A 25,024-nucleotide genomic window follows, 5' to 3' on the forward strand; every position below is an offset into this window, starting at 1 on the left:
TTAAGCTCATTAACGGCCCAATTGTAAGCGATTTTTCGTGGCCTGTCCAACCTTATGATTGGTGGATGGGCCAATTACATTTTTGATGAAACCTCATCGAAGGGCAAGATTAAATCTCCGTTAGGATATAAGATAAAAAGAAATATCTGGGGACAGCATTTTTATGAGGTATGATTATTCAGGTGCTTGATTGTGATGCATGGACATTTTTCGTTGCATTTTTGTACTTTCTTTTATTATTTGGAGATCTGCAGCTCCCTGAGGCACCTGTCTGCCTTCAGGGAGCTCAGTGGAAGCGCATACCAGCACCCGGAGTGACATCGGTGCCTGTCCTCTTCCCACCCCCACTGGCAGTGCTGAGCCTTTCTCTGGGCGCATTTCATGCTGGCTGGCTGTTAATTGGCCCATCCCAGGCTCGCCGATCTCGCACGCCCGACAAGCGCAAAATTCAGGCCCAGTTTTGAGAATGTCTTGACGGGATGCTTCACCTCATTTTATTTAACTACATTTGATTATAACCCTCAGTCTGTGTTATAAATAATAACTTGGTCTAGTTCCATGTTTATTGGTTTGGATTTTAGTTTATTGGAAAAACAATTTTGCCATTCAGAGAGAATGCAAACAAATCCCAGTGAAATTCATGCAAGTCTGTTTCTGGCCTGGGCTGACTTGCTAATGTTAGTCATTTCAATTGCACTTTGGTACCAGAATTCCAAATACTGTATAATACTGCTATTATGTGCTAGCCTTCACTTTCAGATATCATTCAGCTTTTATAACGTTAGAACCAGTGTAATGAAATGTTGCAAAGGCTTCACCAGAGCTTCAGCTGACTAAGGCAATTAGCAACTGGGCCATTCAGGTCCCATAGTTTCTTACCAATGTCACTTTGACGACTAGTAGCAGTTGTCAGTTAGATAGCATTACTTAGAATTTGCATTTGGCCCAACTGGTCTGTATTGGTGTTTCTGCCTCACAGAATTTTAATGGCACAGAAGGAGGCCATTTGGCCCTTTGTATCTGCACCGGCTCTCCAAATGAGCATTATGACCTAGTGCTATTGCCCTGCCTTTTGGCATACCCCTGCACATTGTTTCTACTCAAATAATCATCTAATGCCCTCTTGAATGCGTCGATTGAACCTGCCTCCACCACACTTCGAGGCAGTGCATTCCAGATCCGAACCACTTGTTGGGAAGAATATTCCCCCTGTTGGGGGAAAGTGCAGGAGCAGACGCGTATAGTCGCGCCTCTGATCAGTGCGAAAGAGCGCACTCATCTCCCTGAGGCTAAGAGCTGCCTCAGAGAGATCGGCACCAAATTTAAAAATGGTCAACGTACAAAAATAAAATTTCCCTGACATATTCCCTCATGTGACACTGTCGCATGAGTTGGGACATGTCCATCGCTTTTAATCAAACTTTTGCTAATTTTTTAAAAACCCTCATGGAACCTCATCCTACCCGTGGATGAGGTTTGATGCTTTTTCTGAAGTCCACCAGGGCTCCCGGCCTGCCTGCCAACCTTAAGGTTGGATGGGCAGGTCCATTAATTAGTTGAATTAGTTTTTAAATGGCCTCAATAGGCCGTTGACAGTTCGGCGGGCACACAGCTGATTTGGTTGTGCTCCCGCCGACCTGAAAATTGAAATGACGCGAGGTGACATTGGGAGTTCTGCCCGATGCTATCCTGTGTAATTTTACGCATCGGTGAGTGGGCCCCACTCGCCGGCCTCAATATCCTGGCCGTTGTGTGAAAAAGTTTTTTCTCATGTCATATTTGCTTCTTTTGCAAATCACTTTAAATCTGTGCCCACTCATTCTTGAGCCCACTTTTATGAGTGGGAACAGCTTCTCCCTAGCTACTTTGTCAAGCCCCTTCATGATTTTGAACATCTCTATCAAACCTCCTCTTAGCTGCCTTCTCCCCAAGAACAACAGTCCCAGCCTCTCCAATCAAGCCTCCTGTCACTCTATTTTATCTAATCCTATTAGCAAATCCTTCTGTTCCTTTCTCCCTCATGTATTATCTAGCTTTCCTTTAAATACATCAATGCTATGGGCGGAACTTTATGCTTGGTGTGCGGGTGCGCGCCTGACACACCCGAGCGTAAAATGACGCGCGATATTTCGTTCGGCGGGTGCGTGCCAGAGTCAGATGTGCACCCGCCGATAACTAAAAGGCCTATTAAGGCCATTAACAAGCTAATTAAATTCAAATTTAGCTGCCTGTCCAACCTTACGGTTGGCGGGTAGGCCAAAAGGCCAAGCCACGAGCGGGATGAGGTTTCCTGAAGCAAATAAAGATTAAATAAAAACTTTATTTTTGAATTAAAAACATGTCCCATCTCACGTGATAGAGTCACAGCAGCTCTGTGCCTCAGGGAGATTGAAGCACTCTGTCACATGCATGCCTGAACTGTGCGCTAGGCGCAGCTGTCCCTCCTCTTCCCGTCTGCACCCGCAGTGCTCAGCGTTGCCGCTCGTAATCCACGCAGGGTGGGCCTTAATTGGCCCTCCCGCGTGAAATCACGGAGAGGAGCCGATCACGGGTGGTAGTCAGCTGCCCGATCACCCCTGCCTGCTCCCGCCAGGGGCAAAATCCTGCCCCATGTTCCTAAAGCAGCCCATGTGGTAGTGAGTTCTACATTCTTATCACTCTGGAAATAACTTATTTACATCTACACTATCAAACTATTTGATAATTGTAAACACTGCCAGCCATTTCTCTTCTCTTCTGGAGAAAGAGCCCCAGTCTGTGTTGTGATATTGTATGCATACCAATGCAGACAATGACATGTATTTTTAGAAGCTGCACAGTGACATCGCTGTGACATCACCACATGTGAGGCTGAAGTATAAAAGTACCATGTTAGATGCTTACTATTGCCTGTGCTCTCTACTGCAAATGCTCAGTAATGCCTATGACCCTATATCAGCATGATTCTGTGTACATCTTATGAGTCAGGCTTGTAGTCAAGTTATCAGCCTATGTAACTGCTAGGACCCAGGCCAGATCAGGCCTGTGCAGAGCTGTATATAGTTGTTGCTAGTAATAAACTTCAGATACTTGTGTTCGACCAGAACCCTCATTAGTCTTAATGTCTTTCTTAGCATGGAGACAAATCCCTTGAGGTCTACATCGGTGACAGCAGACTGCGAAATACCACGTTAGTCTGTGCAGTCTTTCCTGATGGTTATAAGCCCTCGGTTCTAGTATTATCCTTGTAAATCTTTTTTGAATCTTCTCCAGTGTCTTTATATCCTTTCTATAATATGGAGACCAGAACTATGCATAGTACTCCAAGTGTAGTCTCAGCAAGGTTCTATGGAAGTTTAACATAACTTCTCTGCTTTCCAATCCTCTTTCTCTAGAAGTGAACCAGAATACTTTGCATCTTTGTGGCTAATTAGATGAGATCAGTGTCACAATACTTGTTCTGAAAATATTGCCTAACTTAAACAATTGTGTTCCACTTCACAGTGCAGCTGGGGATTACTGTTTCGCAATTCCTCTATGATCACTCCCAAACACATTGCACAAGAAGCGGTTAACTTTCCCCACAGATTTTCTCTCCCTCAATATCAAGAAGCTTGTTAGCCTTGTTAAATTCTAAAATATGTCACATAATAAATGCCTTGCATTCATGCAGTGCCATAGTCTCAGAAGTCTCAATGTGCTTCATGGTGCCCATTGACGAGACCACTCGATCACTTCCCAACAGAAATATGTTACCAGAAGGAAGCATTTGATAGAATGGAACTTTTTTGCCTCTAAAATCTCCAAATTTTAATGAGGCTGCTGCTGTTTACAGGGGCTTATTGGAAACATAAAGCCACAATGATATTTCCCAACCTCTCTCACAAAGATCCCATCAACCAAAGTGGGCATTAGAGAGACCGACAGCATTCATTTAAAGAGATTCCAATTAATTAAGTGATGGGTTTAGGAAGGACATATGGATTTTAATGTAAATGCAAAGCAATGAATATTGGAAGACAACACAAAACATTTAAATAAAGAAGTGAGTCCCAGCACCAAAGTTGGAGAAGCAAAATTATTTGGGTATGATTAATAATCATTGAAAATATACAGTTAATATGAAGACTAATCCACAAAAAATAGTCTGGGGGAAGGTTGGAGCTGGGGAACTGACACGGGGCTAATTTTAGCTCCCAATTGCCTTTGATCCCAGCCCCAGCAGGGCCCACAAATCAAGCCCCAAATATGTAGCAAATGCAGGATACGTTTAGTGTAGGAAATGTGCACTTTTGTATTGGGATTCTGCATAGAGTAGCCAGTCTTACGATAGATGTGATAAGACAATTTTCGTTGTATGGCGTAGAACATACTTTCAAAAAAGGATATTGAGAGACTGGGTAGAAATTCCTTTGGAGCTGCTTCCACTCCAGCACTGTAACTGTTTCATTTCAACTCTTAAGACTATTCAGGCCTTAAAAAAAGGAGTTCCAGGAAGAGAAACAAATCAATCCACAAAACTCAGCTCTTGTTTTCACACAGGAAAAGTCTGAAAAAACATGATCCAGGCATATGAAATGCTGATAAAAAAAGAAACTACACAGATCCAAATCCTTAATTTAGAGAGTAGCTATGGAACATTAAGTATGATATGAAACAAGTTCAAGAAGATTTAAAAAAATTTAATAATTGAGCTGATGCAGAATAAACACACAATGAAGACAGAAATGCTAGACTAATTAACAGTGACTGGCATTTATATAGTGCTTTCAAATGTCCAGGTGCTTCTCAGGAGCGTTACGAGAATATGAGACAGCGCCTCAGAAGGAGATATTAGGCCAGATGACCAAAAGCTTGGCCAAAGAGAGAGATTTAAAGGAGCTACTTAAAATTTGAGAGAGGTAGAGAGAGAATTTCAGAAATAGGGGCTTAGGCAGCTGAAAGCATGGCCGCTAATGGTGGTGCAATTAAAACTGGATATGCACAAGAGACCAGAATTGGAGGAGCGGAGATATTGCAGGTTGAAGGGCTAGAGGAGGTTACAGATATAGGGAGCAGAGAGACCAGGGATGGATTTGCAAACAAGGATGAGTATTTCACAACTGAAGTATGGTTGAGCTGGGAACCAATATAAGTCAGTGAACACAAGGCTGATGGGTGAACAGGGCTTGGTGCAAGTTAGGATATGGCCGCAGAATTTTGGATGAACTCAAGTTTATGGACGGTGGAAGATGGGGTTCTGGTCAGCAAGGCATTGGGATAGTCGCGTCCAGAGATACCTAAAGGCACAGATGAAGGTTTTATGTTTACCCCTTTTAGGACTCGGCAAGGGAAAGATTAGTCCAGGGGTCCAGGTCTGATTATTATCCTGCAACTCCGACAAGTGTGTGAACCCAAGGGCAGGCTCAGATGTGAGTGCTCCTACAGTCAAGCAGCGTGCTCACTGTTTAGGTTCAATTGGGAAATGCAGCATGGCATGGATTTCAGCTGTGACTCTATCAGATAAAGAAATCAATGCCTCCAGGAGAAGATGACAACATCTAGCAAAAAAGGAACCAGAAAAAATATATATTTCATAGGTCTGTAGGTGTTACATGGCTGAAAATTTGCTTATTTGTAAAACTGAATAGCTCTCTCAATCTTGGCCCTTCATTCACACACATGTACGAGCTTGAACGCCGTGGAACTCTTGGCTCAGGTGCATTCTTGAGTTGGAGGCTACTATTTACAGTTGTTGGAGACAGAATTTTACTTATTTACTAGAGGACCAGTGCCTTAAAAAACAATACTTTGTAAACAAAGCCACTGTCAAAGCCATATGAGAGTCCCAGATCTTTCAAATTATGAAGATGAAATGATCAATTCTTTGGCAGAGATGACAGGGAGTTTCGTGCTGAAACAAAAAATGAATGCATACAATTAATTTTTAAAAAGCACTGGCAGCATATTTACTGCTTCAAGCAGGTAACAATCAAAATTAGTCTTATGAACACAAAAATATAAGTCCTTTGAATGGAGCAATAATATTTCATTACTGTGGTGAGCTTGAACATGCAGCAACTATTTCTATCACCGTGAAAAAGTGGATTCTCTGACTGGATCATTTTAAATGGTCTATGTACCCTGTGCAATGGAATTGATTGATACAAAACACATCGCAGTTTGCTGTTATTATCAGTTTCAAGCAGAAGTTGGACATAATGCTCCATTTCCTGAACACTTTGGCAGATCTTGTGGATTTGTTCATTGCTATAAAGCAGGACAGAGAGGAGGCTGGTTATACATGAAATAATCTAAAGCAGATCTTGAACATTAAAAGAAGAAACGAAATCTGGAGTGGAATAAGTGAGGGACACAAGCAGAGAAAGGAAGATTAATGAAGTGACAAGAGCTATTGTAATAAAGAGTGATTGGGCAGGAATATACCACAGGGTTGACTTGAAGATGGGGAATTTGGCAGCAAAGTACAAGTTATTTAATATTTGAGGTAAACATATGCTCACTAAGGAACTGATTTGATTAAAAGAAACGAAAACTGGTTGGAGTCCATCCAAAATAAGCCTTCAATATAAATCCATTCAGACTAGTTTGCAGAGCTTATTGTTTCATTTTAGATTAATTCCAATGGTTCTCCTGTGCTTATTCAGGGCACTACATTGTACAGCTGACAACAACTAAGATTAATCATTAGTATCCTAAACATAAAAGGTGGCAAAATGCTCCTGTTTGCCAAACATGGCGCAAACTGGCTGCATCTTGTCACATCCTGTCAATCAGAAACAGACCCATTTATGCATACTCTATTTTCTGCCAGCCAATCAATCTCCTATCCAGGCTAATATGTTACCCCCTACACCATGAGCTTTTATTTTCCGCAATAACCTTTGATTGGTACCTTATCAAATACCTTCTGGAAATCCCAGTACAGTTCTCCTACAGGCTCCCCTTTATCCACAGCGCATGTTACTTCTTCAAAGAACTCCAGTAAATTGGTTAAACATGATTTCTCTTTTACAAAACCATGTTGACTCTTCCTGACTACCCTGAGTTTTTCTAGGTGCCCAGCTATAATCTCTTTAATGATCAATTGAATAGAGGCGTTACATTTTCTACCTTCCAATCTGATGGAACCTTTCCAGAATCCAGCAAATTTTGGAAAATTAACACCAACGCATCTACCACCTCATTAGCCGCCTCTTTTAAGACTCTACCAATTTGTGATGGGGAAGATACTCTGTGAATTCCGAATCACCCCAAGTTTCTGGACAATTTGTTCTGCTCCACCATTTACCTCAAAAAATGGTAGCTCCTCCTGAATCTCCTTGTGAGTTTCATGAGTTTTCTGCATTTACGGATTAGTTGTCAATTAAACTCGCCATAGAAAATTAAAACTGGTACTTAACACTGTAATTACCTTCTTAAATTAGGAAATATTATGTTTTAGCAATGTCTATCAACCTCTCCGATCCAGGAAGTGAACAATTTAAACTGTAGAGTCTCATTCCTATAGGCAATCAGTAATTGTTAGAGATTTTTTCTTACTTTCCCTTTCTGGTTTCTCTTTTCCTTGCTCTATTTCTTCTTCTGTCTCAGATTTGACTCAAATTCACTTAGATAATTCTGTTGGTCCCATGATTCATCAAGGCACCAGATGTTCTGGTCACACTATTACCAGATTTTACTTCCAGCAAATTACAGAACAAAAGAAAATTGAGACAAAGAGTGAGGGAAAAGTCTAGATTATTATTTTGTTTCACTTGTAACATGTTTTTCAACTTCAAATATAACACAGACCTACCCTCAATAGAGATTGTTGGGGGCAATCCATAAGTCTACTCACTTTTACATGATATTTACTTTTTGTCAGAAAGACTGAAGTTACCGATTTCAAAGCCATAGTAGATGAGGTAGCTCCTTTATTCGTCGTAGACATTTTGGCCATCACTGATGGAAAAACAAAATAGTAACTTCTTCAGATGGGAAGATTTTTCAAATTATTTATAATTTGGGATACTTAAGTTTCTGGTTATTTTTTAACTTCCAATGTATCAAAAACTTGTCATAATTGTACATTAATGCTTTTAACAATTAAGTAAATTGTGCTTGGGAATTGCCAACTTTGTTTCAACGGATATGGTTGACAATTTAAACTATGCATAATTTGGTGGTAAAACCCACCCAGAAGCTCGATGTGGGAAACTGAAATATTATATTGTACGGAAAGGAGTGCTCGTTATAGGTTTGCGATTAAATTGTGTCCAAAAAGAGCTCTGCATTGATGATAGGTCAAATGCCATAGCAGTTTACAGCCTCTGCCATATGTACCTTTGTGCAAATATCGTAAGTGGGTGGGGAACAGTACTGAATTTTATACTGATCAAGGCGACAGTGAAAATGTACCAGGTAAAGATAAATGAGAGGGATAAAATCTCCATGCATAGCAATGACTAACAAGGTTCTGTGGCTGCTTACTTTGGTTCCCATACTGTTTCCCCTACTAGTGAACACTGTGAAGCAGGATACTTCTAGATTTTTTTTATTCATTCATATGGGCCAGTATTTATTGCCCATCCCTAATTGCCCTTGAGAAGATGGTAGTCAGCTGCCTTCTTGAGCCACTGCAGTCTTACTAGTGAACACTGTAAAGCAGGATACTTCTAGTTTTTTATTCATTTTATATTTATTCATTCATGGGATGTGGACGTCGCCCACATATATATTGTATTATAATTTGCTAATAACACCAAGCTTAGAGATAAATTTAAGTTATAGTGATATAAATGGAAATGCACGCTTACAAAATGTGCTGTATTGCAGTCAATAGATCTGAATAAGAGTGTTCATTGGAACATAATCATTTTAATTACATAGTGTTCAGCAAGCTGTGGCCCAGGATATCAGCAAAGGATGGTTTACTGCACTGAGGTCAACTCTGGCCAAGACCATTATTCGTATGACCTACCATCAACATCAATCAGTGACTGTCCAGATCCACCGCCCCCCAATATTCATGAATGTGATGTCAGAGAGTGCCCTCCATCAGCCAGCTGGAGGGTAGGAGCCTGGAGCAAGGTATATTGGGTTTGCCAAACTGCTCTTCCTGTTCATTCATCCTTATTAATTTTTATTTTTAATGTATACTAAAAGGAGAACATTGACACAAGATTTAATTTTGTGATGTGACTAAAATTTTGAACAAATGTGATTTTTCTGCAGTTTTAGTAATCTAATTCCAATGAGAATACTTGGGTGTTCTCCAAATTTAACCTTTAGGTAGCTGAGTTATACAGACAAAAAAAAGTTCAATCCTTGACCTGTGCCAAGTTAGCTGATTCTTTTTTTATTTGTCCATGGAACGTGGACATCGTTGGCTAGGAAAGCATTTATTGCCCATCCCTAATTCAGAGGGCATTTAAGAGTCAGTCACATGGCCATGGGTCTGGAGCCACATGTAGGCCAGACCAGGTAATGACGGCAGATTTCCTTCCCTAAAGGATATCAGTGAACCAGATGGGTTTTTACAACAATCGACAATGGCTTCTGGCCATTAATAGCCAGGGTCTGGGATGTCACTGAACGGCTGCAGGACATCCTGAAGGAGGAGGGTGATAAGGCAGAGGTCATGGTACATGTTGGTACCAATGACATAGGTAGAAAGAGGGATGCGGTCTTGCATCAAGAATTCAGGGAGTTAGGCAGTAGACTAAAAAGCAAGACCTCTCAGGTTGTAATCTCTGGATTACTCTCAGTGCCACGTGCTAGCGAGCACCGAAATAGGAGAATAGCACAGATGAATACGTGGCTTAAGAGTTGGTGCAGGAGGGAGGGTTTTAGATTCCTGGATCACTGGGACTGTTTCTGGGGAAGGTGGGACCCGTACAAGCGGGACAGTCTACATCTGATCCAGAGGGGGACTAACATCCTTGCGGGCGGGTTTGCTAGTGCTGTTGGGAGGAGTTTAAACTAATTCGGCAGGGGGAGGGGACACAGAATGTTAGCAGAATAGGGACACATCATAATACAGTAAAACAATCAAGTCAGAGGGAGTACAGCTGCATTAAATTTCAAGGGAGTAAGGCAAGACTGGATGGCCTCTACTTTAATGCCAGGAATATTACAGGTAAAACGGATGAGTTAAGGGTGAGGATTGACACGTGGAATTGTGATATTGTAGCCATCATTGAGACGTGGTTGAGGGAGGGGCAGGATTGGCAGCTCAACATTCCGGGATATAGAATTTTCAGGGGAGCGGGTAAAAGAGGAGGAGGCATTGCATTATTAGTTGAGGAGTCAGTTACTGCAGTAAGGAGAGATGATATCTTGAAGGGGGCATCGAATGAAGCTTTGTGGGTAGAGTTTAGGAATAAAAAAGGGGAAGCCACATTGTAGGTGTATATTATAGACCCCCAGATAGTTGAGGAGCAAATATGTGCACAATTTGAGGAGGTGTGTAAAAACAATAACAATAGGGTAATTATATTAGGTGATTTCAACTTTCCCAACATTAATTGGGATAGACATAGTGTTAAGGGCTTGGATGGAGTGGATTTCTTGAAATGTGTACAGGAGAACTTTTTAGGTCAATATGTAGAGGGTCCAACAAGGGATGGCGCAGTGCTGGACCTAATTCTGGGGAATGAAGCCGGACAGGTGGCTGAGGTGATGGTGGGGGAGCATTTTAGTGATAGCGACCACAACATGGTACAATTTAAGTTTGTTATGGAGAAAGAAATAGACAAGTTGCAAAAAAATGTTTTAGATTGGGGGAGAGTGGATTTTAGTAAAATAAGGCAGGATCTGGCCAAGGTAGACTGGGAACAGCTACTTGTGGGGAAGTCTACAGAGGAACAGTGAGGGGCGTTCAAAAAGGAAATGGGGAGGGTACAGGCTCAACATGTTCCCTCCAGGGTGATAGGAAGGAGTAACAAGCCCAGAGAACCATGGATGACCAGAGATATTCAGGTTAGGATGGAGAAGGAAAAGAGAGGCTTTTAGCAGGTACAAGGGAAGAAAATCAGCAGAGGCATTAGTGGAGTACAGAAAGTGCAGGGTGGAGCTTAAGAAAGCAATTAGGAGAACAAAGAGGGGATATGAGAAAGCTCTGGCTGGTAAAAGTAGGGAAAATCCCAAGATATTCTATAAGTATAGCAATGGGAAGAGGATAACCAGGGAAAGAGTAGGGCCCATAAGGGACCAAGGGGGAAATCTATAGGTGGAGCCAGATGACATCGCTAGAGTGTTGAATGAATACTTCACATCCGTCTTCACCCAAGAGAATGAGGATGAAGGTATCGCACTTGGGGAGAGAGACTGCGAGGTTCTTAAGCAAATTGGTACAGGGAGTGACAAGGTATTGGAGGTGTTGGCAGGCTTAAAAGTGGACAAATCTCCAGGTCTGGATGATTTGAGTCCCAGACTCCGAGGCAAGGGAGGAGATCGCAGGGACTCTGACCCAAATTTTTAATTCCTTATTAATTTAATTCAAAATTGGCTTAGTTGTAGGAGGCAGAGGGTGATGACAGAAGGATGCTTCAGTGACTGGAAGCCAGTGTCCAGTTGCGTACCACAGGGATCTGTGCTGGGTCCCCTATTATTTGTCATTTATATAAACGACATAGATGATTATGTGGGGGGTAGGATTAGCAAGTTTGTGGATAACACAAAGATTGGCCGGGTGGTTAACAGTGAGGCTGAGTGTCATGGGTTACAGGAAGATATAGATGGTCAAATGGGCAGATAAGTGGCAAATGGAATTTAACCCTGAAAAGTGTGAGGTGATACACTTTGGAAGGAGTAATTTGACGAGGAAGTATTCAATGAATGGCATGACACTAGGAAGTTCTGAGGAACAAAGGGACCTTGGGGTGTGTGTCCATAGATCTCTGAAGGCAGAGGGGCATGTTAGTAGGGTGGTGAAAATGGCATATGGGACACTTGCCTTTATCAATCGAGGCATAGATTACAAAAGTAGGGAGGTCATGTTGGAGTTGTATAGAACATTGGTGAGGCTACAGCTGGAGTACTGTGTGCAGTTCTGGTCGCCACATTATAGGAAGGATGTGATTGCACTGGAGGGGGTGCAGAGGAGATTCACCAGGATGTTGCCTGGGATGAAACATTTAAGTTATGAAGAAAGGTTGGATAGACTTGGGTTGTTTTCGTTGAAGCAGAGAAGACTGAGGGGTGACCTGATTGAGGTGTACAAGATTATGAGGGGCACGGACAGGGTGGATAGGGAGCAGCTGTTCCCCTTAGTTGAAGGGTCAGTCACAAAGGGACATAAGTTCAAGGTGAGGGGCAGGAGGTTTAGGGGAGATGTGAGGAAAAACCTTTTTACCCAGAGGGTGGTGACGGTCTGGAATGCGCTGCCTGGGAGGGTGGTGGAGGCCTCACATCCTTTAAAAAGTACCTAGCTGAGCACTTGTCATGTCATAACATTCAAGGCTATGGGCCAAGTGCTGGTAAATGGGATTAGGTAGGTAGATCAGGTGTTTCTCATGTGTCGGAGCAGACTCGATGGGCCGAAGTGCCTCTTCTGCACTCTGTGATTCGACTTTTAATTTCAGATTTTTTTAATTGAATTCAAATTCCACCATCTGCCGTGGTGGGATTCAAACCCAGGTCCCCAGAGCATTACCCTGAGTCTCTGGATTACCACTCCGATGAAAACACCACTACGCCACTGCCTCCCACAAGCCAGAGTGACAATAGAGATGCTACTCTCGGCTCAGGGCCGCTAGCCTAAGGAGAGAAAAATAGGTTCAGGTTCAAATTCCTGATCACTATTCAGCAAAGCCTGCCTGGAAGTGCGGGTGTGTGGATGTTGGTTGAGGACACAGTTGGGGTTGTGCCCCTTTTGATCAGATTTCAACACCCGCTTTCAAGGCCAACACATGGGGTGGAATTTTAGGACAGCAGGATTTTACATTCCTGCCGAAGCCATTGGAGTTTAAAATGGCTCGCCGCATTTTACAGTCCCATTGCGGCAAATTCCAGCCATGGATATTGTCTCCCTGTGAGATCCCAGAAACCAAGTGGCATCTGCTAGGCTTGGATTCCACAAGGAATCAATATGCTGAGCGGAGAAGGGAAGGGGAAAAAATTGGCAAGAGAACAAGTAAAATACTTAGATTAGAGCCAGATAAACAGTGGAATCTGGGTTTACCACTTAGTAATCAGTTGCTTTTAATGATCAAAATCTGTTTTCCAAAACCTTACCCCATCTGATATATTGTTTTGCAATTATTTATGATCAGTGCAGTTCAGTTGCATCAATCCTTTTAGTGGCAGTCTCCCATTATTGCTTGCTAAAACTATACAAGGCACTAGTTAGACTACACCTAGTAGTATACTGTGAACAGTTTTGCTCCCCTTATCTGAGGAAAAATACACTGGCATTGGAGGCAGTCCAGAGAAGGTTCACTAGGTTGATCCTGGGTATGGAGGGATTTTCTTATGAGGAGAGTTGAGTAGGTTGGACCTGTCCTCATTGGAGTTTAGAAGAATGAGAGGCGATCTTATTGAAACATATATAATTCTTAGGGAGTTTAACAGGGTAGATGCTGAGAGGTTGTTTCCCCTTGTGGGTGAGTCTAGGACCAGAGGGCATAATCCCAGAGTAAGGGGTCACCCATTTAAGACAGAGGTGAGGAGAAATTTCTTCTCTGAGGGTAGTGAATCTGTGGAAATCTTTACCACAAAGGGCTATAGAGGCTGGGCCGTTAAGTATTTTCAAGGCTGAGATAGACAGATTTTTAATCAGTAAGGAAATCAGGGGTTATGGGGAAATGGCAGGATAGTGGATTTGAGGATTATCAGATCAGCCATGATTTCATTGAATGGCGGAGCATACTCGATCGGCTGAATGGGCTACTTCTGCTCCTACATCTTATTACTGAAAGACAATTGCACTGTATCTGCAGGAATGTGAATGGATCCTGAAGTTTACTCGATGAATATACTGATTGGCACACTAATTGATCCTGAGGGTAACATAGTGACTACTGCTGAGCAGCCTTGCCTCAGTGCTCACACTTGATGCCTTCGCAGGTGAACGTAAAAGATTTCATGGCCAAGATTTATTCCTCAGGATACGAGAACAACTTCTCTGCTCTTTGAATAGTGTCATGTTATCTTTTACATCTGCCTCAGATGGCACCTCAGTTTAACTCCTCATCTGAAAGATGGCACCTCCAAAAGTCTAGCAGCTCCTCAGTACTGCACTTAAGTGCCAGTCTACATTGTGCACTCAAGCCTCTGAAGTAGGCTTCAGGCTTCCATAACCTGCAAGTGATACCACAGAGCCAAAACTGTCACAAAGAGTAAACAGGAAATTAAAGCTATCAAACTTTTGAGATGTTTAAATACTGGCTAACATCCTATTTTTGGTCAGTGGTTGGCTATTTTTTTATTTATTTTGCGTTAACATTGACTTTGTTTATCATCATGAAGGTCAGCAGTACTCGAAGTTAACATCCGTTAAATTAACCTCAATTACACAATGAACATGCTGAATTATCAGTTAATAATGCACTTCAGCACTAGCTGCAAAATGAAGTGAATTAATATCAATGCTCCGCATCTAAATGCATTATAGTTAACGTAATTCACTTGTTTTATTCATCATTAAGATTGTTTTCCAATTACTTCAGTGCTCAGTGACCTGTGGAGATGGGATAATGGAGAGAAAAGTGCAATGCCTGACTGATGACAGTCAACTTAGTGAACTGTGCCTTCCAAACCAAAAACCACAATTCCAGACTCCTTGCTTCAACAACGTTTGTAAGTTATTTGATTTCTAATTTTTGCCACGAGGTGATTTTTAAAAATGTAATTAAACTTAATTGTACATTCAATTTCCCCACTAACAATAGTCAATTTGTGTTATCCCATCAGGAAATTTGATATTCCTTCTTTCATCTGTGTTGCAGTGGAAAAATCTTTCAAGCAATACCACCCAAAATCTTATTGTTAAAAGATCACACAGCAGAAAACAGTTGGATTTTTCCACAACTCTTTGCCAGAGGATTAACAAAGAGAGGATTCAACCCCCTGCACCCTCCCCAACTAAGAGCCAACTTCCCCTCCTTCAGCTCTTAAACAGAATGTCAGTGTTCCCTCTCGGGCAAATGTCATGGAGCTTGGCCTAAAAAACTGATTCAATTCGCAACATGTAGGCAGGCAGATTGAAGTGCCAGGCAGTGACCATAGAAAGATGAGGTAATGACAATCCAATTCGAGTGCTGCCGAGTTCCAGCCGCTCAATACTATTAACTCAGCAGCTGACAGGGCGAGGGAATTCCAAGCTCCAGTGATTTTAGTTCACACGCTGTGATGCTGAGACAATCCCTAAAAAAAAATGACAATTAAAATGCAACTCAAGTATCAGCTTTATTAATTATTAACCTTAAAAAAAAATCTAAAAGACATTTTTAAGTCGAGGTGATTTCCACAGGCGGCTATCCCAGTGAAAAGTGTCGGTTGCCATGGCTGCTGATCAGGAAATTACTGATCTATGGTGCCTGATTTTTCTTTCCACTTAAAATAACAGTGGGAAAATCACAGACCCCACATTTTCCCAAGCAACACACCCTCCGAGGAACACTCCTCGCCAGAAGCGACTGATTGAAAAATCAGCTCTCACACCTGCTTCCACTGTCCTTCTTTCCTGTTCATTCTTTTTACAAAATCAACTTTGATAATACATTGGGCTGTGTTATGTCTTTTGGTCTCATAAGTTAGAAGTAATCATACTTCAGACTCAAAATGCTGGAGCTTCATCGAGTGTGTGTGTGTGTGTGTGTGTGTGTGTGTGAGAGAGAGAGATAGTGAGGATGTGTGTGTGAGAGAGATAGTGAGGATGTGTGTGAGAGATAGTGAGGATGTGTGTGTGAGAGAGATAGTGAGGATGTGTGTGTGTGAGAGATACTGAGGATGTTTGTGTATGAGAGATAGTGAGGATGTGTGTGTGAGAGAGATAGTGAGGATGTTTGTGTATGAGAGATAGTGAGGATGTGTGTGTGTGAGAGATAGTGAGGATGTGTGTGTGAGAGAGATAGTGAGGATGTGTGTGTGAGAGAGATAGTGAGGATGTGTGTGTGAGAGAGATAGTGAGGATGTGTGTGTGAGAGAGATAGTGAGGATGTGTGTGTGAGAGAGATAGTGAGGATGTTTGTGTATGAGAGATAGTGAGGATGTGTGTGTGTGAGAGATAGTGAGGATGTGTGTGTGAGAGAGATAGTGAGGATGTGTGTGTGTGAGAGATAGTGAGGATGTGTGTGTGAGAGAGATAGTGAGGATGTGTGTGTGAGACTGTGGCCTGAATTTTCAGCTCGGAGGGCAGGCGCAATCAGTGGGCCCAGGATCGGCTGGGAAATGTCTGCCGACCGCGATGGACCCCTGACCGCGATTTCAAGCTGAAAAGCTCAGTGCTGGTGGGTGGGGGCGGGAAGAAGGCAGGCAATGACATCAACGCTGGAGTGGGCCAGTGCTGTCAGCTCCCTGAGGGCAGAGAGCTGCTTTAGGGAGCTGAAGAGCTGAAAAAGCTGAAAAATGTGTCATACTGAATCACCTGAAAATTTAGCTAATGAAAATGCTGATCACAGAAATTTATTGATATTTTATTTCATCACAGCAATCTCATCCCACCCGTGGATGAGGTTTGATGAAAAATGCAAAGGCCACCTGGCCGATTCTCCCGGCCGCCAACCGTGAGGTTAGATGGGCAACGAGAAATCGGAGTCAGTTGCGCCATTAATGGGCTTAATTGCCCTCTCAATTTTCGGTGGGTGCGCTCCCGACTTTTGCGCGTGCTTGCCGACTGAAATATCGGGCAAGCGCAGGATGAAGTCCAATCGGGTCGGGCACGCGCGGCATAAAACTCAGCCCTGTGTGTGTGTGGGTGTGTTCGTGTGTGTCAGATGGTGAGTATATTTGTATGAGTGTGTGAAACTGTGGGTGCAGTCATCCATGCTCACTGGCATTGGGTGTGCTTGGCGGTGTGAGTGGGCAATATGGTGAGAAGGCCAAAAATCAGTTTCACGACATTGTGAAACCAATTTGTAATTTTCTGCTCATCCCGTCAATGTGGGCCACGTTTCCCACCATCGAACGCCGGGAACTCATTGTAATATATCTGCATATCATTAGAAGGCCAGCCTGCCGGAATCATTCCCCCCCAACCCCGCTTAATCGTCCACCCATGTCGGTGTGATTGCACTCCGATGTGTTTCACAACAGCATATATAAAGTGTACAGTTGGCGGGCTGCGCTTTGATGGGAACCCGGAGGTGAGCACACAGTAACGCTGTGCAGCACTCGCCCAGGTCGTTTGTTAGACTTCAAGGTTGAGGCGCGTTGGGGAGGGCAAGGCGGAAAATGTTGCCCTTCGGTTGAGGTGACTAGCGGGTGGGGGCAAGAGCTGCCCTGTGGCTGAGGAGACTTGGGGTGGGGGCAAGAGCTGCCCTGCGGTTGAAGGTAGTGCACAAGCACATATGGGGTGGAGGGGAGGGAAGTGGCCACATGTTAGGGAAACTTGTATAAAGTGACCGTTCCTCTGCAGCTGAGATAGTTCAGGCACAGTCACATTGACATGCATGGATTCAGGCCTCTAGCTTATTTGCCCACTCAAGCAACGCAGAGGCATGCAAGTGCTACCAAGTGCTCCAGAGCTTTTCACCCCTCGGGCACAGACTGCAAACTAATGAGCATTTTAGTGGACTCCAGAACAGTTGGATGACTGGGCATGTTGTACAATCTCCTTGCTAAAGCTGGACATGGAGCAGTCACTGCTGAAGTCACTCTCAGACTCTTGCAATATCATCATCCCAGTTTTGACCAGTCTCCACCATGGTTCAAGATAACAGCCTTGCAGTGCGGGTTAGGAGAATGCCTGTGCCTGAGCTGAGAGCACAGCATGCAGTCCAATGGGTGGTTCGGTTTCGGGCAGCCATGCATCACACTAAATTCTAGCCTTCCAAGTGGTGACCAGCACTCTCCAGGTTGCGTTAAGGGGCCTTCAGACTTAACCCATGCTAACCACATATCTCTCTCTTTCACCCTGTAGGAGGAGTACATCAGGAGCATGGAGCATGGTGAACTAGCTGTATGTCTCGTGGCATACAGAGAGCAGAGATGACAGAGAAGAGGGATGACTGGCTGCGCAGAGGGAGGAGCAGCATCCTCAGGAAGAAGGGGCTGCTGGGGCTCCTGCACATGCTGCTGAAGAGCCACACTGAGCCATCTTTGGTTGGCGCCTAGCTAGACCCAGGGTCTATAGACGTCGCCTTTCATTCCTGCAGATGACTGACAAGACTGTGCATGTCTAGGGAACTGGTCAGTCACTGATCTACCAGCTACTGCAGGATTTGGCGCCACGTGGACACGAAGGGCATCCACTGCCAGTGTCCGTGAAGCGTCCGCAGCACTGCCAATTGCTCCTTTCAGGGTTCCACAGGTGACCTCTGTGGGATATCACAAGCCTCCACCCACAAATGCATTCATGAGGTCATGGACGTCATTGTCAGAAGGGCACACAACCTTGTGCATTTCACCTGGAACCAAGAGAGCCAGGAAGCAAGAATGATTGGATTTGACCAGATCTCGGGTTTCCCACAGGTACTGGGTGCAATCAACTGCACTCGCGCGGTGCTCAGATTTCCATTGCAAAAGGGGTCAACCGTGTCAACTGCTAGGGCTTCCATGTGAATGTGCAGCTGGTGTGTGACCACCACAAATGCATCCTGCAGGTCTGTGCACGGATTCCAGAGAGTGTCCATGACTCCTACATTCTCAGCCAGTCACAGATCCCTGACATCTTCCAGGGTCCACACAGGCTGCGGGGTTGGCTGCTTAGGGACAAGGGCTATGCACAGAGGATGTGGCTGATGACACCCATGCAGCGGCCTCAGACTGCAGCAGAGTGAAGGTATAACAAGGGTCATGCTGCAACTTGCAACTTGGTGGAGCAAACCATTGGGATGCTGATAATGAGGTTCCAGTGCCTGAACCGGTCTGGTGGAGCCCTGCAATATAGTCCACAGAGGGCATCATGCATTGTCATTGCCTGCTACGCCCTTTACAACCTGGTGCTGCAACCGGGAGAGGAGCTGGCTGAGGGGGAGATGCAGGAACTGAGGGTGAGGACGTCCTCGAAGGCGATGATGACGACAATGAGTCCCTCGCACTGGCCAGACGAGGCAGGTGCACTCGGGAGACCCTTATAGCTGCTAGATTTGTGGAGGATGATGACAACATGCAGTGAGGACACCATAGAACCTCAATTTGCATCTTTATTTAATTCATTCATGGGATGTAGGCTTTGCTGGCTGGGCCAGCATTTATTGCCCATCCCTAATTGATGGTAATTGTAATTGAGTCTGGTGAACTAGCTGTATGCCTCGTGGCATACAAAGAGCAGAGATGAAGGCGAAGAGGGATGCCTGGCTGCGCAGAGGGAGGAGCAGCATCCTCAGAAAGAAGGGGCTGCTGGGGCTCCCACACATGGTGCTGAAGAGCCACAGCGAGCCATCTTTGGTTGGAAAACAGTGACAGAATCGGACAGAGTCAGCATGTATTTACGAAAGGGAAATCATGCTTGACAAATCTACTGCAATTTTTCAAGGATGTAACTAGTAGAGTTGAAGAGGGGAACCAGTGGATGTGGTTTATTTGGACTTTCAGAAGGCTTTCGACAAAGTCCCACATAAGAGATTGGCGTGTAAAATTAAAGCGCATGGGATTAGGGGTAGTGCATTGAGATGGATAGAAAATTGATTGGCAGACAGGAAACAAAGAGTAGGAATAAACGGGTCTTTTTCCGAATTACAGGCAGTGACTAGTGGGGTACCGCAGGGATCGGTGCTGGGACCCGAGCTATTCACAATATATATTAATGATTTAGATGAGGGAACTAAATGTAATATCTCCAAATTTGCAGGTGACACAAAGCTGGGTGGGAGGGTGAGCTGTAAGAAGGACGCAGAGATGTTTCAGTGTGATTTGGACAAGCTGAATGAGTAGGCAAATGCATGGCAGATGCTGTATAATGTGGATAAATATGAGGTTATCCACTTTGGTAGCAAAAACAGGAAGGTAGATTATTATCTGAATGGCTCCAAATTGAGAGAGGGGAATGTGCAACGAGACCTGGGTGTCCTCATACACCAGTCACTGAAGCATGCAGGTGCAGCAGGCGGTAAAGAAGGCAAATGGTATGTTGACCTTCATAGCAAGAGGATTCGAGCCGGGATGTCTTGCTGCAATTATACGGAGCCTTGGTGAGACCACACCTGGAATATTGTGTGCAGTTTTGGTCTCCTTATCTGAGGAAGGATGTTCTTGCTATAGAGGGAGTGCAGCGAAGGTTTACCAGACTGATTCCTGGGATGGTGGGACTGACATATGAGAAGAGATTGAGTCGGTTAGGATTATATCCACTGGAGTTCAGAAGAATGAGGGGGGATCTCATAGAAACCTATAAAGTTCTAACAGGACTAGACAGGGTACATGCAGGAAGGATGTTCCCGATGGTGGGGGAGCCCAGAACCAGGGATCACAGTCTGAGGATATGGGGTGGACCATTTAGGACTGAGATGAGAAGAAATTTCTTCACCCAGAGAGTGGTGAGCCTGTGGAATTCGTTACCACAAAAAGTAGTTGAGGCCAAAACATTTTATGTTTTGAAGAAGGAGTTAGATATAGCTCTTGGGGCAAAAGTGATCAAAGGGTATGGGGAGAAAGCGGGAGCAGGCTATTGAGTTGGATGATCAGCCATGATCATAATGAATGGCGGAGCAGGCTCGAAGGGCCGAATGGCCTACTCCTGCTCCTATTTTCTATGTTTCTATGTTTCTAATTGCCCTTGAGAAGGTGGTGGTGAGCTGTCTTCTTGAACCGCTGCAGTCCATGTGGTGTAGGTACACCAACAGTGCTGTTAGGAAGGGAGTTCCAGGATTTTGACCCAATGACAGTGAAGGAACGGCGATATATTTTCAAGTCAGGATGGATGTCTGTGAACGTTTGACTCCACTCTGGCTAATGGCAATGCATATATCCTCTGTGATAATGCTCCTGTCATGGAGACACAGTAGAGGCCCTAATAGTTTCTCAATTGCAGGAAGATGATGATGACATGCAATGAGGACACTCCATAGATTTTCGCATAGCCTCTGAGAATGTCTGATTTCTGTCTGACCGGGGGCAGCTCGCTTACTGTCTGTGATCAGGGTCATATCATAGAGACACAGCCACGAAACTTTAAAAGCATCTGATCCTTTGAAAGCCTTCAGCACCTGAGCCCTTCAGGAGCTCAGCATCACTGGTCACAGATGCTGGTGTGATGGGGGTCAGCCCCACCTCAAAGATGCTGAGAGCACACAGAGAGAATGAGAGAACTCTGTGGCACCTGGCCACTACATTCTGGCAGCAATGACCAGCACCGTCGAGGTGCAGGCATCACTAATATGTCCAGGGAATGTGAGGCCGGACCAAGACTTTGGTCTGAAGGCTGCACAATGCACAGAGAAGAGGCTCGGAACTGAGACACCTGCCTTTATCTTGTGCAGAAAGGTTTCACATCTGAGTGACACAAACACTGCTCACCAGGACAAGGAGCCATTGGCAGGGAGACATTCTTGGGAGTTTGGTTACAATAGTGAACATTATGTACAAGTGATTAACACCCATGTCCAGGCTATGCAACTACATCTTCTTAACTTTCCTAACCCTTCCACTATGTCCTGCTGCTCCTTGAATGTCCACAGTGGAGGTGGAGGCAGCCTGCTGACTTTTACGCCCTGTCTGTGATGACCTTGGCGGCATCCTCTGGAGAGCTGAGACCTGGAGGGCCCTGGCCTGCTTTCAGGGGCCTGCTGTGGGCCAGATGCACCCTCCTCGGCCTGTGGAACTGGAGCTGCTGAGGTCACAGGAAGAGGGGATTCGGATGGGCCGGACACTCTGAGTTATCTGGATGGATGGCCGCAGGGGGTACACCTGCTGATCCCCTTCCCTGTGGGTGTCCAAGGCCCCCTGGCTAACTTCTTGAGGAGAAGTGGTAGCTGGAGTGAGATCGGGCTGCCCCACACCCCTCTCACAAACATACTATTGGAGGCCAACTATAGCATCAGCGATGGAGTTGAGCCTGCGCTGCTGTGCAGTGCAATGACCTGGACTAAGGTCTCCATGGCAGCCGCCATCCTACCAGTGTTGACCTTAGTGTGTTGGCATGCCGGTGCTATCACCTCAGCCTGAAGGCAGATGGACACCCCCATCGTGCCTTGAAATCTAAGGACTGCAGTGGACATCCCTTCCTGATGTTCCCCAGCTTGCCTTTGCAGCTCCAGCAACTGTGACATGACGGAGTCCAGAGGCTCAACATCTGACTCGGACTCAGCAATTTCTGGCCTCCAGCAGTTCTCTGAGTGTTGGACACCTGGGAAGCCCCTGCCACTATCTGCTGTGGATCAGACAGTGTGATGTGCTCACCAGATTGTGACCCCGAGGCTACTCTAAAGCTAGGTCCCACCGAGAGACAGCGCAGTCTCTGCGCTGGTGGAGGGTGTGGGTGAGCTCTGTGTCGGGTCTTCAGAGAGGGTTTCAGCAGATTGCTCTTCTGAGCTTCCCCCGGGGCTTGATTGGAAGCCCTGGGTCATGAACTCTCTTGGCTGTTTCCGAGATGTGCCTGCGAAAGCAAGGAGAGATAATTAGTGCATGGCAGTGGCCTGTGAAACAGGACACATCACTCACAGCATGGTTGTCTGATAGATGTTGCACTGCTGGATCCTCACTTGGTAGAGCAGCACAGGAACAATCCAGATCATCGCCAGCCAATTGGATTGCTCTGTTTTCAAAGTCTGTGAAGACCTTGATTTCAGGCATTCCTCCACCAGTCTGCGACCTCACCCTCTTGTGTGCCAGCTTGTCCTGCATGGATAGAAATGGAGGGAGTGTAAGCAAGATGCCTGCCAGGCCAGATGATAAGTATGCCTTGCATGTGTGAGTGGTGAGTGGTCCCATGGACGGGATGAGGACAATGAAGGTGTGTGTGAGACAGTGAATGGTAAATGTCCCTTGAACTGGCAGTGAGTGAGACCCTTTGGATGTGTGAGTTGAGAGTGATGAAAGGAGTGACTTAGCCTGGCAGAATGGAAGATAATTCACCCACTTCTGGCACTGGGTGGCTGTCCCCTTTTGCAGGGCATTGGCGCTGACCACCGCTGCTGCTGCCTCCCAAGCCAGATTAGTGATGTTGCTGCCCCTCCTGTGGCCAGAGCAGGGTAGAGGACATCACGATGGGCCTCCACAGTGTCTAAAAGATGCTCGAGGGATGTATCATTGAACCTGGCGGCTGCAGTCTTCTTGCCTTTCAGGGCCATGTCTTCCATGTAGCAGTTAGGGGCTGGAAACACTGACAGTGCGCGGCTGCACTTTAAATATTGCGCCCAGCGTGATGAAGCGTTAAGGTGATGGCGTGACGGGCAAATGAGAGCCTGCCCACCATGGAAACGGCATGTTTCCTGGGAATGCATACATAATGCAGCGGGTTTGTGACGATATGACGTGGTGAGCCGCATTGCGGCAAGCCGCTACCGCACTTAGAGCAAATCCAATGTGTGTGTGTGTGTCAGTACGAATATTCACTGGTGCCACACAATGTACAGCCAGTGTGACAGTATCCTAATATCCCTCATTACATTGAGTAGATTAGGGGTCAATCACAGTCAATCTCAGGGAATTAAGACATGTCTATCCAATCATTTCAATTAGGCTCTGATTTTCGATCATAGAAATGGGAACCATTTAAAATTATTGGAAATCTGTATTCAATGTTAATATTTAATTTATGTATATAACGCTGAAAATATAACATCGTTGTAATTGTTTTAATGATCCCGAGATTTTCACTGGACAGATTGGAGAGTTGCAATTGTTCTCCTTTGGGCAGAGCAGGTTAAGAGGCAATTAGAGATCAGCAACATTGCTTTCTCACACCACAGACACACACCCAAATTTTTCTTTCACACACCTACAGGCACGGGCTCTCACACACAAACACACATACAGTCCCTCTCTCATACATAAACACACAGTGGGCAGAATCGTCCCAGATTTGCGGTAGCAGGCAGGAAAAAGGACATTTTACCCGCAAACTGCAATGGCGGCTTTTAATGCCGTATTGTCCGCTTCCAGCCTCATTAATTATGCAGCCACAGGAAAAACGTTGTCTCGCTGGCAACAGCCTCTGAATTGACGCCATACTGTTACCACTTCATTCCCTCACTCCGGGTGCCATATCTAAACTGCAGCTGTACAGTTCTCAATGCTTACAGCCCAGGCCTGCTCCAGTGAGGACATGACCCTGAAAGCCAGGAGGAGATCAGTGACCTGTGAGTGGAATGCCTTTTGGAGGCTCCCCATGATGTCCTCCACCACCCGCTCTGGCCACAAGAGGTCCAGAAATCTCATCATTCCAGCTTGGGAGGTGGTGGCAGTGGTAGTCACTGTCAATGTTGCACAGAAGAGGTTGGCGATCCAGTGCAGAAAGAGGATGAATGATCTCATCCGTGCCGCCAGGGTAAGGCAGCTATCTCATCACCCTAAACTCTCTCACTCACAAGGCCATCACACGTTCATTGGCATCTCACTCTGCCAGCTCAAGGGACATCACCACTCACTCTGTCACACGCACCCTCACATCTCCATCTGGCCTCATCTCCTCTGGAGACTGCCTCCTCGGCCCTCACCATCGTGAGGCCACTTGCACAGATCAACATGTGCCCCCATATACAGCCTGGGATACCCCCCTTCCCCAGTTCAGCCCTCGCCCTGCAGCCTCTTCCCTTCCTTGAGGCCACTTTCCCCCTTCCACAGCAAGCTCTAGCCCTGCAGCTGTTGAAAAGCCACCCACCTTACAGCTGGTCTAGTAGATAGAGACCTGCCTGTGAGCCCCCCTCAAAGTGATGTGGTGCTGGCTGTGAAGCCTGGCACTGACGATCATGAGTGTTACCCAAAGCAAGGTAGGCAAGCAAACCTTAAAGTCCTCAGCAAA

At 45.2% G+C, this 25,024-nt stretch overlaps 1 protein-coding gene across 1 annotated transcript in view; it reads left to right on the forward strand.

Annotated features, from left to right (window-relative positions):
• The window catches only part of LOC144696757 (A disintegrin and metalloproteinase with thrombospondin motifs 20), a 440,683-nt gene that overhangs the window by 393,210 nt on the left and 22,449 nt on the right, over nt 1-25,024 (forward strand). The window contains exons 32-33 of the mRNA XM_078568442.1: nt 8,851-9,051; nt 14,631-14,760. Of these exons, the coding sequence (XP_078424568.1) occupies nt 8,851-9,051; nt 14,631-14,760 (331 nt within the window). The remainder of the gene's footprint in view (nt 1-8,850; nt 9,052-14,630; nt 14,761-25,024) is intronic.

This window comes from Cetorhinus maximus, chromosome 22, assembly GCF_964194155.1.
Source record: "Cetorhinus maximus chromosome 22, sCetMax3.hap1.1, whole genome shotgun sequence".
In the NCBI taxonomy this organism is placed as follows: domain Eukaryota; kingdom Metazoa; phylum Chordata; class Chondrichthyes; order Lamniformes; family Cetorhinidae; genus Cetorhinus; species Cetorhinus maximus.